Raw genomic sequence first — 14869 nt, forward strand, 5'->3', positions numbered from 1 at the left:
CAGCCCAGAAGGAGCCCGCAGGCAGTAGGGAGAGAAATCACATGTGAAAAGGTCCAATGTGCTCGTCGTCTCCCTCAGGTGTGTAAATCAAGAATTCTGGTCTAATTTTGGGTGTACAGGACGAAAGTCCTCTATTTCTAGCCGTCAACTTATCTTTTAGAGTTGCACTCGAAGAAATAACTGGAGTTTTATGGCAATGCTTTCACTTGAATCTGCAATGTATCTATAGGAGAAAGTATTTGGTGACAATGTCTTGAGCATCATTAAAATCATTGTAGCCCATGCTTGTCGGTCCGGGTTAAAGGGGTATCTTTTCGGTTAAATGAAGTTCAACCCCCGCCCAGATAAGTCTCCTTTAGGGGCTTAATCCAAATTTTCCGACGAGCATCCCCGATCTTTTCACATGGGAGTCCACTACTGTCCCCACTTTCTCCCTTTCCCTTTCTCGAGGGAAAAAAAAACTGTGCTTTTTTCTTACCTGTCGCTAACTTGTCCGTCTTTCGACTTTGATTAATTGGGACTGAGCATTCTCGTCCACCATATTAATGATGTTGTTTTCTTAGTTAATCCCATAAGCACTCGCGCCGCCATCAGGCTCAAGAAGTTTTTTTTTTTAATTTTTGTTTTCAAAAAGGGCCAATCTCTAACCCAAAGCCGTCCGGCTTCTTAGTCGGTAGGAGAACTCTTGGTTCGAGATTAAATTTGTCGTAATCTCAGCCTCTTTCAAGGTGCTGCTCCTCTGATTACTATGAGCAGAATTCTACTGGTATGCTAATATAAATGCAGCAATCTGATTGGCTGAGCTACTCCTACACTATCAGCCATTAGTGGCTAGAGTGTTTTCTCTGCATTTCTTCGCTGTTTCGAGGAAGAGTTTGAAATATAACAAGATAAATCAATTCCAAAGAACACTTAAGAAATTAAATGGAGTTTCATGCGACTATAAGACCTGTGAGCGCGTGCAAACAGCTACAAGGTTTAATCAATAATTCAATCCGCGCTTGATTTTGCTAAAGCGGGAAATAATACTACAATGTATGCGGAGAAATAATTGTAAATCGCTAATGAATTGAAAGGCATTTGGTTAGAATTCTACTCTAAAATGTATATGTTATTTGCCGACTGAGAGGTCCATATAGTGAAAAACTGTGAGTGAGGTCTTAAAAATGCTACCTGAAGACGCATGCAGCAAGCAGCTTCTTTTTATCGTCTGTACTTTTGACTGTGTTGATGACTATGGCCATGGAGATGGATGCATCGATCGACTTGCAAACTTCTTTGTTCTCAGCTTAGAGTCGCGATGACACACGCAAAACGCGTTTGAAAGCTCGCCAGAATTGCTTGTTCCGCGCTGCATAAATCCATGGGTTCAATGCTGAATTGGCCAAAGATACTGAAACGGTAGCGAGCCAAGCATCGTAAAAACACAAGTGGAGAGTAAAATCGAGAAAGCATACGATAAACGTTGGCGTCCAAAATATCATATACACCCCTATTACTATGGCTATAGTGTAAGCAGCTTTACGTTGCCTCAGGGAAGCCGCGCGGACACTCGATGTCAAGGAACAGATTTTTGTTCTTTGCTCTTTGGCGGCTTTAAAGATCTTCGCGTAGCAGAAACAGATGACAACAATCGGAAGATCGATGCCAAATATTGCTGCGGCCATGTAGAACTTCGGCAGCTCGGATCGCAAGCCGACGATAAAACGGAAACTCGCTAAGACCATGGTAAACGCCCAAGCAATCAAAATGGCGGCGAAACATCTCTTCTGTGTTACAATATGGTTGTACTTGTACGGCAAGATGATGGCGACATATCTGTCTACTGTAACGCTGCAGAGACTATATGTCGACGCCATTAAAGTCTGTATGGTGATGAAGTCGCTGCTTAAGCAAAGAACGTGAGTGTTTTCTGTGATGTTCAACACCGCACGCGCGATCCAGAGCGGTATCGCGACAAGACCGACGAGGAGGTCCGCCAAGCTCATGGAAGAAATGAAGAAGTTGGTTGGCGTTTGTAGCGTGGTTGTTTTATAAACAGCTGACACGATAAGTAAGTTTCCACAGATCGCCACTGCACCGGACAAACAGTTGGCTAAACAAAACAGTACGATACCCCAAGTTTGGATTATGGTCTTATGTTCCGAATAACAGTGGCTTTCGTTTCGAGCAGTGATTTGTGAAATGTTGTTCTCCAGCATCTTTACACCTTGGAAGAATCAATGCTACATGGTTCTTCACAAGCCTTGTTCACTGTCCGTTCTTTCAGAGCAGTTAGCTGAAGCAGTCCTTTTTGTTACAACAGCTGTTGTAATGTAATCGATGTCGTTTCTTGTCTAGTTCCCAAGCCAGTTCTTGTACTAAGACTACTTAAAACATTCCTAAAAATCAGAAGCTCGCGTGCACCGTTTGGTGAAATTTCCTACGTAATGTTCAACTTTCATTACCATTATATTAATATTTTTTTTTGATAACGCCAGTCCGGATTCACTGGAGACTACTCGAGTACAGTAGATATACAACTGTGAAGACAATGGAACATTTGGGCTGTTGTCCTGAGCTTTTAGCGAGCAAATACGAAATGTGACCCTATATTTATCTCTAATTTAGCGTGGGTTTTTGATCTTTCATTCAGTTAGTGGCTCGCAGTTGCAGAAAATGGGTGGGTACATCATGAAAAGAGTTTGTTTGGCAATGTCTGTCAAGTTTGTACGAGTTATTAAAAATTGCGCAAACTTTGTAATTAAAATTTCTGGGCTTTTTCATTCTGCAAAGTGAAGTCAGGGTATGTTTGCCGAAGAAAACGTCTAAAATTAAATTTTGATCGTCTAGCTGTAATGGGTTTTATCGAAACATCCGATATAATCTTGTTTGGCTTCTTCCTATAATTTGACAAGCGTTTAGTTTTCAAACTGAATACGATGGCAATTCCAATCTACTATCGCCTGATCATTGATCACCACACTCCAGCCGGATTGAAGCATTAGGCTTCCCAAGCACACTGACCACCCTTTCTTAGGAGAAGTTGCCCAGGCGGATGGCATCGCCAGGTTTTAGTGAAATTACACTGAAGTGGAAGACATTTTTCAAAGGATGGAGACATTGTCAAAGTTTTGTTATTAATGGTCGTACAACTAAATTACACCGGCGAACATTGTTGATATAAGCTGTTTGCGTAGAGATAACTTAAAGTAGCGCGCGAGAGAAACAAAAGCCAAAGGATTTCTCCGTTTTTGTGTTAATTTTTGTCTCAAAGTCAGCTTGTACGTAGGGGAACTTCCCTTGTAACAAAAAGTTCGAAAACTCAGTTTACAGGATAAAACCCGGAACGGATAAACGTTGATAGAAATCATTTAAAAACAGGGTTCCATTGTGAACACAATTTTGACAGATTCTGTTTTCAAACATAAAAACGTAAGGCTTCCGGCTCACAGTTGTCCGTAATGCAACCATTTCCATCCTTGGCATATTTAGTCTTCGTCTCATCTCGTAATGAATTCCTATCTTTGTCCTTTCATGTTCTGCAACTGATTGAACTGCTGTTGTTTTTCGCTCTGCTGCGGCCTCGATATTTTTCCGGGTTCAACGAAATCATCGCATGCTGTTAACAGATGACACTGTTCGTTTAAAGTATCTGTTTTAGAGTAAGACTATTACTAATTTTAGGCACTCCAAAGTACGCCACTACAGTACAGGAGTTTTATTTTGGTGTCGCACAGGAAAAAAAGGGACTTTTGCAGCCATTTAGGGATTAAAAATAATAATAATAACTCCATGAAGACCTAGACAAATTAACTCCTAGTTTGCAAGGAAACCGAATCGGGGCCAATCAATATTTCCTGTGGTCTACTTTGGTGTCACAAAGGAAAAAAAGTAAGTTATGCAGCCATTCAGGGTGAACGTGATTTAAAAACAAAATCACTTCGATTGCATCAAGACAGACCAACCTCGTTTAAACGGAAACCTGATAAGGACCGACCAGTGCGCCATTGTTATACACTCAAGGGGGTCAATTTTCGTGTCACATGGGAGAATAATTGTCTTGTACAGCCTCTCAAGGGGAACTTAACTTGAAAAAAATATATATTCATAAAAAGAAACAGAAGAATCTCGCCTATACCGGCGAAAACCGAATCAGAACCAGCCAATGTGTGCTGGTGTTATAATGAGCCCAAACAAGGGCTCAAGGGGGGCTCAAAGGAGTGCAGGGCATGGCATTCAAATGGCCATTAGAATTTCTTCAGCCAAGAACACTTCCTTGCATTAAGTTTTAATTGTTTGAAAATGAAAACTTGATATTAAAATAGCCATTAGAATTTATTTAGCCAAGAACACTTCTTTGAAACAAATCGCGACAAGTCGTTTCACTCCTCTCGATCCTGGCATTAAATTTTTAAATAGTTTGAAAATGATGACTTAACCATGCATAAACTACAATCATGGACAAAAGTCCAATTTGCACTTTTGGCTCTTTTGCAGACACCCGAGAGAAACAGTCACGCGAATGCAACTTCAGCTGCCTCGTGGCCTCTCTCCCCCCACGCACCCCACAAACAATGTTAAAAAGTAGTACCTGCAATTTCTACCGAGTTTCATAACATTGTATTGAGTGGAGAGGGAGTAACAGAAAGGCGTTTTTAAAAGGATAGCAGTGCTTTTTCAAACTTCAGTTGTAAAACACAGATAATTCGTTGCATTACATAAGTGTCCCAAGGAGTTTTGTCCACCATTGTAGGTAAAAGCCATCAAGACCACTTAAGCTTGCTTGTTTGTCCGTTTCACGAGGAGTCAGTTATGTGAGCGGAATCTGCATTACCGGCGAGACTGACCTGAAAATTAAGGTAGCTTCAAGTGGCAAAGGATCGGACACTCACTATCAACCACCAGAATTAATCAGTGTAGCACGTTGACAAAGAATCCTGTAATCGAACCATGACAACTAGTCGCATTAATTAACTCTTGCTGATCGCAAGGACTTAGACGACAACTACTCATTGTACTTTTAAAACGGAGTTCAGTCACGGTATCTTCGCCACGTACAAAATCACCTTTGCATTGAAGGAAACCTGAAAATAGTAGTTTACTAAGATAGAAAAACCCCAAGAAGATAATAATTAACCGTAAAATAACAAGGATAGTTTGGGATGGAGAATATCGACACGGATTGCAAACAACTGCTGTGGAGAAATTTTATTAAGTCTGAGAGTCACTAAGAGGTTCAGGTACAGTTCAACACATTTCGTTATATAATGTAACGAGATTTATTTTGCGTAGAAAACAAACTGTTATCGTTATTGCAGCTTTAGTGAAAGCCTATCGCATCTACATGAATACATCGTATATTATGCAAAATACAAACTTCACAAATCGATATATATGCGACTCAAAATAGAAAAAAATGTTCGCAGGTTACATTGTAAGCAATGCCGGTTTTATGAAAGTTCTCGAACTAATTTCTCTCCTTCATTTCCTCGACTAGATATCATATACATAAGAACCTTTTGAAAAAAGTGGGACTCTTTTCGGGGCTTTTAAAATACCGGTAGCACACCACTATGATGTTAACACGAGTAGTTATGTACTATATATATGCGTTTTCCATCCAGATCCCATTATGCATGCATCGCAACGGCAGTTCGTGACAGAGTTTTTGTGGAACAATAGCGAATCTAGGAAAGTTAGTCTTCTTTAATTTATAAAGGTCTCGAATTAAATTGCTATACTATGAGTATAAATTACTGTTTTGTGTCTCCTTTAAATGTATCCCATTTGATGAAGCAGTGTCTAAAAATCGAAAACTAGGCGAGTTGTTTCATTGTCTTTACAAGCCGATAATATCTTCTGCACTTTCTGTGTTAATGTGCCATTTCGTTTCTCTTTTACTTGCCTAGATTTCGGAAAAGCAAAAGCAAATGGTGATTTTGTCTTTGAAAGCGCATTTCGCAATGTCGTGATGTGACATTCTATTGGAATGACCCTCGAAAATTTGTGCTTGCAGGCCTTGTTGTCATCTCGGTGGTTGACTTTCCATGGCGCTTATCTCTGCCTCTTTTTCTTGCTCAAGCCCTGCAAATAAAACAGAATGAGAGATCAATCAACAATCAATCAATAAACGAAACATTAAGTGTTTAGATCGTTGAGCTAAAAGCTATTCACACAGTGTTCTTTGCTTGGAAGTTAAGAATTGTCTTCAGATATTTCCCTCAATTAGCTAACTATTTGCTTTCCTCTTCTGCGTTAGCTTGCCCTTTCAAATATCAAGGTTTACGAGCTTAGCTAATGGCTGTTATTAAAAACTAGGTCATTAGATAATGCAATTCAAGAGTTTTGATTGGCTTAGCCATCATGATATGAGCCATTATACCATGCTCTACAAATATGGTAAGCGTACGCGTAATCTTTTTTGTTTGTTTGTTTGTTTGTTTGTTTTAAGGGGGGGCGTTTTTATTTTTATTTTAGTTTAGTTTTCTACATTTTGGGAGTGTTTTTGATAAAACAGTTATTCCACTCGCACTTGTTGGGTATGAGATGACTATGGCCAAGTGGGTCCGCCTTACGAGCCTCGTTGACGAGTCTACCATCTCATATCCAACGAGCACTCTTGGAATAATTGTTAAATACATCCTTTTACGTCTCCGGTCTCGACATGCACATAATAAAGCGATGCTAAGTTGACTCAAGAACACAATATATAAGGACAACCGTCACTACAGTTTAGTTCAAACTCTCTATCGTCTTCTTGATCTCAAACACAACGTATTGGCAACGAGCTCCTAATCATTCACTCAGCTGGTCACAATGCCTTTACTCGGCCTGAAATACTCTAGTAATCTTAATAATCAGAAACGTGGTTTGAGATCCAAATATAGGTTAACTTACGTTGCAAAACAAGCAGTACACGCCAGCATCGAAGAATAACAATCATATGTAAATATCTTGGATACGGCTTATTAATTTCACTGAAAAGTAAGAACATTGAACGGATTTAGTGCCCATCCTCTGAATGACAAAACGTCGGCATCAGCCTCGCAACCAGAGTCTTTGTTCCCCTTGACCAGCGGTAGAAGGGCAAACGACGGTAGGTACGTGATGTATGGGGACATATATTGTACCATACTGTCGTGTCACCCTAAAATGGAACTCTCAAGAGTCGCTCGTTTCCTCAAGTACGCGCTTTCGCAGTGAGAAACATAATGACTGACGGAACGAGACTGCGATCAGTAATAACAACGCATGCGTAACTAACTGAATTGTGTTGAAAAAGATTTATATGGAGCAGAACAACTGGATGTCAATACCTGAAACCATTGCTTGAAATTAACTCTACCAGAAAATAGAAATATACCAAGGCTACGTCAAATATCTGCAATCAGTGAAGCAAATGAAATATTAAAAGAATGTTTTTTGTTAAACAAATAGGCCATTAGATTATCATTGCGAGGAATCCATGGAAGGGTCTTTTGCAGTTTTTAAACCATGCCATGCTACAACTTTCCAGCTGAAAATTGGATCTCCTGAAATAACATTTTATGCTAATGGTTTACCTTTTAATGTAATGGATTTGGATTGACTTTTTTGCCAGTCCTATTGCTATTTTATATTGGGCTAATTTCAATGAGGGCTAAGGAATTGTCTTGATGAGATTAACAGCTTTGGTTCCGAAAATTGTTGGTAACTATCACTGAATACACAAGTTACCTCCATCTTCTCCTGGAACAAATCTTTTCGAAGAACAACTATTCTTAGAAAACACTGAAAAGAAGATCAAAAGAGCACTCAAATATAAATTATAAAATTAATTTTTAAAAAGTAGGGCGTCAGAAAGCCAAGGTAGCCTGCACTAGACCAGCGCTTTACTCTGGCTTCTGATCTGTAGCAAATTAATAGACGGAGCATTACTAAGGGCCTCCACAGACTAGACACTTAGTTGTCGACAACTATGTGATATCGACAACTAATTCGGTGTCCGATGCGAGCATTCCACACATTGGAGTGTTGCTTGTCGATAATTAAGTCAGATCAGCGAGACCTTGGGAAATAACGTTCACTGCGCATGCTCAAAACACAATACGCATGCTCAATTGTGTCTCATGTTTCGATAGTTGTCGACAACTAAGCCAATGATTCCACACACGGGAAAAACGGTCAAAACGTAGTCGACAACCAAAGCAGATTCCCATTTCGAGAAGGAAAAACTGCTTAATTGTCGACGACTAAAAATTTAGCGTTTAGTTGTCGACAATCATCTCACACACTAAGTTTTTTAGTTGTCGATAACACGTAGTTGTCGATGACAAAAAGTTGTCGACAAGTAAGTGTCTAGTATGCAGAGGCCCTAATAATAACTAGATAGGATGTTATTCCAATGCAGATTCACCTCCTCTACCCTCCTCCGCCCATCGCCTTTCTTTAAGTATTTTTGAGAGCGGACTGTCTTGCCCGAGGCCACAGCGCAATGGCCCGGCCAGGGCTCGAACCCGGACCTCTCGATCAGCAGTCCAAACTGCAAACTGCATTCAGAATTAGTCACGTCGTAGAAAAATGGAAATCTACAAACCCGTATTTCACTAAATAAATGTAATCTTACCTCGAGGACAAACAAGAACATGATGACCAAATTGATGTAAAGAAAACTCGTAAAAACGAACTCAATCCCTTTATCTGTAAGTGCAAATGAACATTTAATGCTATTAGTCGTGTAAACAATAATCTAGACGATTTTTACAAGGAAAAGTTTTCTTTTCGATTTGGTCATTCGGGGTTTAGCTGATTCGGGGGATGATTAGTATTCTTGGCCGTTGCTATGCATTTCAGTCAGTACTATCCACATGTTTCTATAAACAGCTATGACTATTATTCTACACTGGGTTTTAAAGCGTGGTGACTGGTTACCAGAGATACCCTTTACCAATTACTCTACCGACTCTTTACTCTACCATTTTATTTCCAATGAGGCAACTAATGCTGATGAAACACGCGATCGTGGTAATAATCACTCAGTTACAAAACAGAGCAGATTTTGATTTCGGGACCAGGCTTAAAGACCAACGTGTGTTCTTCTTGCCTAAACAAATGTGTGAAAAAGTATTTTTTTCTAGGTGTCTCAAGAAGTCGGTTCGTATCTCCAGTATCTTTAACATGACGTGACAGGGAGTCCATGAATCTCTGTCAGGTTGCTCCAGGAGGCCAGGGTAGGGTAGGGTGGGCTAGGTTAGGGTAGGGTGGGCTAGGTAGGATAGAGTATGGCTGGGTGGATTAAGGTAGGATAGAGTAAGTTAGGGAAGGGTAGGGTAGGGTTATGAAGGCTAGGGTAGGGTAGGGTAGGGTAGGGTAGGTTAGGGTAAGGTAGGGTAGGGTAAGTTAGGGTAGGGAAGGGTAGGATAGGGTAGGATAGGGTAGGGTAGGTTAGGTTAGGGTAGGGTAGGGTAGGGTAAGGTAGGGTAAATAAGGGTAGGGTAGGGTATGGTAGGGTGGGAGAGGGTAGGGTAGGGTAAGTTAGGATAGGGTAGGGTAGGGTAGGGTTGATTTTTATTACTTACCGTCAATCACATCAAAATCTGCAAAAATATTAGCGACCACCAGGAAACAGTCCACCAGTGATACCATGACAACGGTAAAGTTGGCGTGACGGTGGGTAATAATGGTCCTAAGCTTTTCATTCGTGAACCACTCCTGTTAATATATTCAAAATCTTTCAAAATTTTGGATTAACAAATAGCATTATTGATTAACTGAGCCGAAAAAACACTTTTACTTTACTGACCTTTCCCTTGCTCTTTATTTTCTCTTTGCAAAGGACGCAAATCCTGCCTATAAACTATAAAAAAGACAAAATTTGAACAACTTTCCAATAGCCAGCTCATAGTAAAAGAGGACTATATAGATTAACTCTGGTTTGAACTCAAGACGTTTTGAAACTTATCCATGGAATTTAGCGTAAGAATCTAAATTGAGCGGATCTCGGTTATCTAGGTTTCTCTTCAAGTCACATTTAAACAATATCCTTACCTGGAATATAAAAACGATGAAGACACAAATACCACCAGGGTACTCTGTAAGGGAGCACTTTTTACCTGCATAGCAAAGATAAAGAGAAGTTGGTCTACCTCAGTCACAACCACTGCTCTTCTGGTCGGCTTCTTTAATATGACGACATTACAAGTGTCGGTATACCCCTTTCCCCTTCATGGGACGCCAAATCAAGGCAGCTTACCCCTTTCGTCTCCCCAAATATTTTCAGCTACCTTAAAAATTCAACAATACACATATTGGTATTCTTGGGTGGAGAGAGGTACTGCATGAATGTAAAACATTTTGACCAAGAACTCAACAACCTGCGGCTCAACCTCGTTTTCAGGGCTTTTCCCTTAGAGCTTCCAATAGCTAAGGGAAAAGCCCTGGAATAGAGGTTGGCTACGGCTATTAGAGTTAAAGAATGAATGAAATTGAGAAAGTTCTTCAGTGAAGTGTTGTTTAGCTTTAGCAAAAAAATCAACAGGGGACAATTGAGACATTGCACCTCCAAACAAACGGAACTAAATGGGGTTCTATTTTTACCATTGTTTTCTTCTTCTCTCTCGGCTTCCTGTGAGTGCGCATTGTCGTGCGTGTTGCTCTGCTGACCGGCCTGCGGGCTTGCTTGATAATGCGACACAGCTTGCTCGATCTTTTGATCGACCTTGGTCCAGAACGAGGCCACCAACTTGTCAACGTAATCCGTTGAAAACAATTCAGTTTCCTCCTCTGGGGTGTGGGCTCGAGGGCTAGTAGTAGCCGTAGTTGCTCCACCAGTGGGCACCTCACGGGTAAGCTGTGTATCACTTTGAATGGGATGGGAATCTTCCTTGGGATCTCCCATGGGTATTCCAAGGACGACTTCATTGTCTTTTCGATGTTTCTCAGGCGAAGACTCGCTGTTGAATATTAAAACATATGGCTGCTGAGTAAAATGGCAGTGAACTGGCTTATATCGATCCGTTCTTACATCGATTTGTTATCCGTTCTGTAAGAATCACAACTTTGTTTCTCCTTTATAAGATAAGACTGACCTGAAATGACAAAGCTCGTTAATGAATCAATATGTTCGATCTTTGTAGTGACGTGACAGCGTACGTGCGTTACTTAATTAAAATACACTACTATATCTTTTCAGAATCTGATTCAGTTCTTTCCCTAGCAGCGATGATTACTTTTCTTGTTTACACGACTTCTTCCACGCTTGGCAAGGTTGATGTTTGTCTTTGAAATGTAACGTTTACATGGAACAGGAACCCAACGCAACTGCGAAAACATACCGGATTCGACTGACTGTTTCAAAGGCTCCACCGCATGAAAGACCAGCTCGAGTGATCAAGCCTTTCCTATCACGGTGTAATTAAATCAACATAAATATTTAATAGCACAAAATTGCAAAGTCAAGTGCCTCTTACCTTTTCTTCGTGCTCTCCAGCCTGGTAAATCGGTTATCTTCGTCGCTTCCATCGCTTGTATCTTCAGTATCCGTGATTGCACTTGCTAACCTGAAAAGACGCGAAAAAATTCATTACTCTCTTCTTATACAAGGGAGCGTGAAATCAGCGCAGCGTCAGATTATCACAGGTTTAACTTATTTGTCAGGAGAAGATTACCTGTCACTCTTGTTATCGACCTGAGGGGTAAAAGACATCTGCGTTGAAATCCTTCTTCAAAATCTGATGCATTCTTACCAGCTCCGAGCCGTATTGCGGCCGAGTATTCTACAAACTACTCGTAATCTCACCGCCGTTAAATTGCCAGATTTGCGCAATTTCTCAGCGTAGATTTAATTGCTTGGAGAAGTTCCTATCGCTGATCCGTTCGGGGGCACGAAAAACACGCGGGTGCCCAATTGACAGCAATTTTTAGCTCCGTGACAACATCGTGTGTGGATGCAAAAGGCCCAATCCCGGCATTGTATTTATCAGTTGCGTTTTTCAGCAGATCGACTTCTAAAGTGGAGAGTGTTTCAGTCAAAACTGGGGACTGTAGTTCCTTCATTCTTTTGTCTGCTTTATTGATTCAATTATGGCTTTCTTTCACCTTGCTTCTTCCTGATTTATGAGTAAAAACCTAATTGCAGGTGGCCAAAATCAGTTTGGTTCTGCTTGCGACGTTTTTGACATTTGTGCCTTAGACAAAATTAATCCTAGCCCCACCATGTTTGTCTAGATGATTAAAATTATCAATAAAGAACCTAACCGTAGTCTCTCGTTATTATTAAGTAGGTAATAGGGAAATTACTAAATTCGCTTTTAGGTTCAGATAAACTGGTAGGAACGAGAAGAACTAGCACGAGTCAAGCTTAGGTACTCGCGCCAAACCTCCTCGGCATTTTCGATCTCGCCGAGAGAAGCCCTCACGGGATAAAAACCAATATCTTCAAATTCCAAATCGATCAGGATAGAAAGCCTGCATGAAAATCAGGTATGGCTGATGTGGCTTCCTCTCTAAATATTGCAATTTTTTATTTTTATTTTATTTAGAACTTTGTTGGGACAATGGCGATGGACAATAGTTTTAACGATCCCTGTAATGTGGACGAGCTGAATAATACGTACGAGGTATTACTCACAGGAAGTTATTTGATGTTAACGAGGTTGTTTTTCAACCAATCAAAAGGAATAGCGGAAAAACGAAGGACAATGATAATTAATAAAATTACGCGTACCTGTTTACGCTTTCCTTGTCCAAAGTTATTTCCTCTGAGTCAGAAGAATCACTATAAAGAGCTGCAGCTTCCATTCGTCAAGTCTTCTTTCAACAAGGAACTGCCTAACACTTGACGGCCATTCCTCGTAGGCTCTGTTATATCGTGTTTCATGATCACCTCCTGAAAATTCAGTATGATGGTAGAACATTTGAATGAGAGTTAGCCTGCGAGCAGGCTCACGTTGGAGCACAAGCGCAAGTGGCGTAGAGCACGGAATTGAGCGGCGAAGGCACGAGAAGGGAAAGTCACTTTCTTGATGGGCCTCCTCACCAGTCTCCACCCCGCCGGATCGCTTCGATATTCTCCGCTCGCGCGTGTGACTCAAAGGTGAGCCTGCTCGCAGGCTAAATGACAGCCAAGAAAAGGCCTCGCTCGTTTTAGCGGGACTAAACCTTGGCCTGCCCGGAATTTTTATTAGCGTCAAATTCAGACGTATTAGTTATCGATGATTATATATTTCTTGACCTCAGCAATCTTGTTCCCAGGCCAGGTCTTCCTCCAAAGAGAGTTCTAGCGCCTGGAAACGAGGTTGCAATTCTACAACTACTGAGTCTGCCCGAGCGGATAATGTCCGATTGTAACTTCAGATCAGCATTAAAAGGGAGATTATTCCTCAAATGTGGAATAATCTGCCCATTAGTTTTGTAAAGTGAACTTGTAGTCATCTGGGTGAGTAGAATCTCATGAAAAAATGTTGTAAGGTTAATCGTGACCATATCTATAGAAACCCATACAGTTCTGAAAGCCACTCTATCATATGTATACATGGGTTCTACTAAAGAGAATTCACAGCTTGACAACAGGCCTAGGGGATATGTATGGAAAATATTAAGACTACACTTTCTCGTAATCACCCTTTTCTGGTACGTGGGTCAAAGTATTCTATAGTGCTTATAAATGTCGAAGTTTCTTTTTAGATCTATCATGATGAATGAGAGAAATACCGACTACGACTTGTTTTTATTTAATTAACGCTCGTTTTCTTCTACAGCCTGTCACTTGTCACTTCGCTCAGCGAAGGGTGAACAGTCTCGTTTCTTTATCATTGTTCTAACAGCAGGTGGTCTTTTGACCCTATTAAAATCCACGGAAATAACGGAACAAAAGAAAATTGGTAAACCTGTTTACCAACCTGCAATCATGACAGAGACCAACACTAACACAATGAGCTTAACCCAAATAATATATATGGTCGTCAAATAAAAAATAAATGCAGTTATCAGACAGCCGACGGACTCCCTGAGTTCTTGTCCAGAGGTATTGCCTCATTTCTTTCCTTTCATTTTGCACTTTCCTCTACGCATATGACATCAAACGAAAATGCTAAATCATTAATGGAAGAGTAAAAAGCTTCTGAAATGAAATGGTCGGTTTCTGTTAATCTAACAGAAATTATCTTATTTTTGGACGGAACGTTTTATTTTTCAATCTCCAAAGAAAAACGGACCATGGAGCGTATGATTCGTTTTCCTATGCAAGTCGATAACCAGAGAAAAAGCAAAAGGTTAATTAATCTGGTTTTTGATACATTACACGGCAATTTTTGCTGTTTGTAAACACCTTCTACTTTCTTAGAAGTCTAAGAAACGAAACATGACCACAGATTTCAGCAGATCTCTACCTTTTCAATGAACGGTGCTGTATCGTTTTAACATCCAACAGTCTCAACTGATCGCTAAAGCTGCCCCGTTCATCGTGCCAGTATCAGTTATTATCATCGTAAACGGGTGGTAATTAGAAAAAAATAATTGTCTTTTGCTTACCTTCTCACGAATCTTTAACAGAAACAAGTATCAATTCTCCGTAGACCTACAAGTCCCTTCAGCGGAACGGTAAATCGTATTTCACATGTGTTATGTTTACATCACAATGTTTCTAAACTTTACGCTTTATTTGCACGGTCAAGCTTCGCGCACATGGACGGCGTTTCTAACTGGGAAACTGGGAACCAGCGATGTGTAAATATGACAGGCAAGAAGTACCGCCTTCTTGTCATACGATTGATACACCACCGTTTATAAATAGCACGACTAGCGTTTTATTTTTGATTAGGGGCTGATCGAAACTATAACAGTGCTAATCAAAATACGAGTTGGAACATTTTATATATGAGCAAGAACTTGTAACTTTATCTTCTTGTTC

The 14869-nt window shown here is 40.4% G+C and overlaps 2 protein-coding genes across 3 annotated transcripts; both read right to left on the reverse strand.

The window, feature by feature from the left end:
* Positions 1-148: 148 nt before the first annotated feature.
* LOC145491878 (trace amine-associated receptor 365-like) lies at positions 149-4205 on the reverse strand. The gene has a single exon (XM_081471164.1). The coding sequence runs from the start codon at positions 2199-2201 to the stop codon at positions 1290-1292; it is 912 nt and encodes a 303-aa protein (XP_081327290.1). The 5' UTR covers positions 2202-4205; the 3' UTR covers positions 149-1289.
* Positions 4206-5858: 1653 nt separating this feature from the next.
* LOC145493255 (uncharacterized) lies at positions 5859-14551 on the reverse strand. Of its 2 annotated transcripts, XM_081472678.1 has the most exons (12): positions 14491-14551; positions 12686-12847; positions 11430-11519; positions 10558-10913; positions 10009-10073; positions 9764-9817; positions 9540-9672; positions 8588-8661; positions 7699-7752; positions 7299-7363; positions 6880-6959; positions 5859-6066 (listed from the first exon to the last, which is right to left on the reverse strand). In XM_081472678.1, the coding sequence occupies exons 2-12, from the start codon at positions 12757-12759 to the stop codon at positions 6008-6010; spliced, it is 1104 nt and encodes a 367-aa protein (XP_081328804.1). In that variant the 5' UTR covers positions 12760-12847; positions 14491-14551; the 3' UTR covers positions 5859-6007. The 2 variants fall into 2 exon arrangements, with proteins under 2 accessions (XP_081328804.1, XP_081328803.1); XM_081472677.1 differs by lacking the exon at positions 14491-14551 and having other exon boundaries at positions 12686-13706.
* Between the last annotated feature and the right edge of the window lie 318 nt (positions 14552-14869).

This window comes from Orbicella franksi, chromosome 7 (genome assembly GCF_964199315.1).
Source record: "Orbicella franksi chromosome 7, jaOrbFran1.1, whole genome shotgun sequence".
Taxonomy (NCBI): Eukaryota; Metazoa; Cnidaria; class Anthozoa; order Scleractinia; family Merulinidae; genus Orbicella; species Orbicella franksi.

What these genes read in the sequence shown, in the direction of transcription:
- LOC145493255 (XM_081472678.1), bottom strand. Translation starts at nt 12,759, where the DNA reads ATGGAAGCTGCAGCTCTTTATAGTGATTCTTCTGACTCAGAGGAAATA. An exon ending in TGTTCTTGTTTGTCCTCGAG is followed by an intron (nt 7,753 to 8,587) that starts GTAAGATTACAT and finishes TCTTCTTTTCAG; the next exon opens with TGTTTTCTAAGAATAGTTGT. An exon ending in TGTACTGCTTGTTTTGCAAC is followed by an intron (nt 6,067 to 6,879) that starts GTAAGTTAACCT and finishes TTTTATTTGCAG; the next exon opens with GGCTTGAGCAAGAAAAAGAG.
- LOC145491878 (XM_081471164.1), bottom strand. Translation starts at nt 2,201, where the DNA reads ATGCTGGAGAACAACATTTCACAAATCACTGCTCGAAACGAAAGCCAC.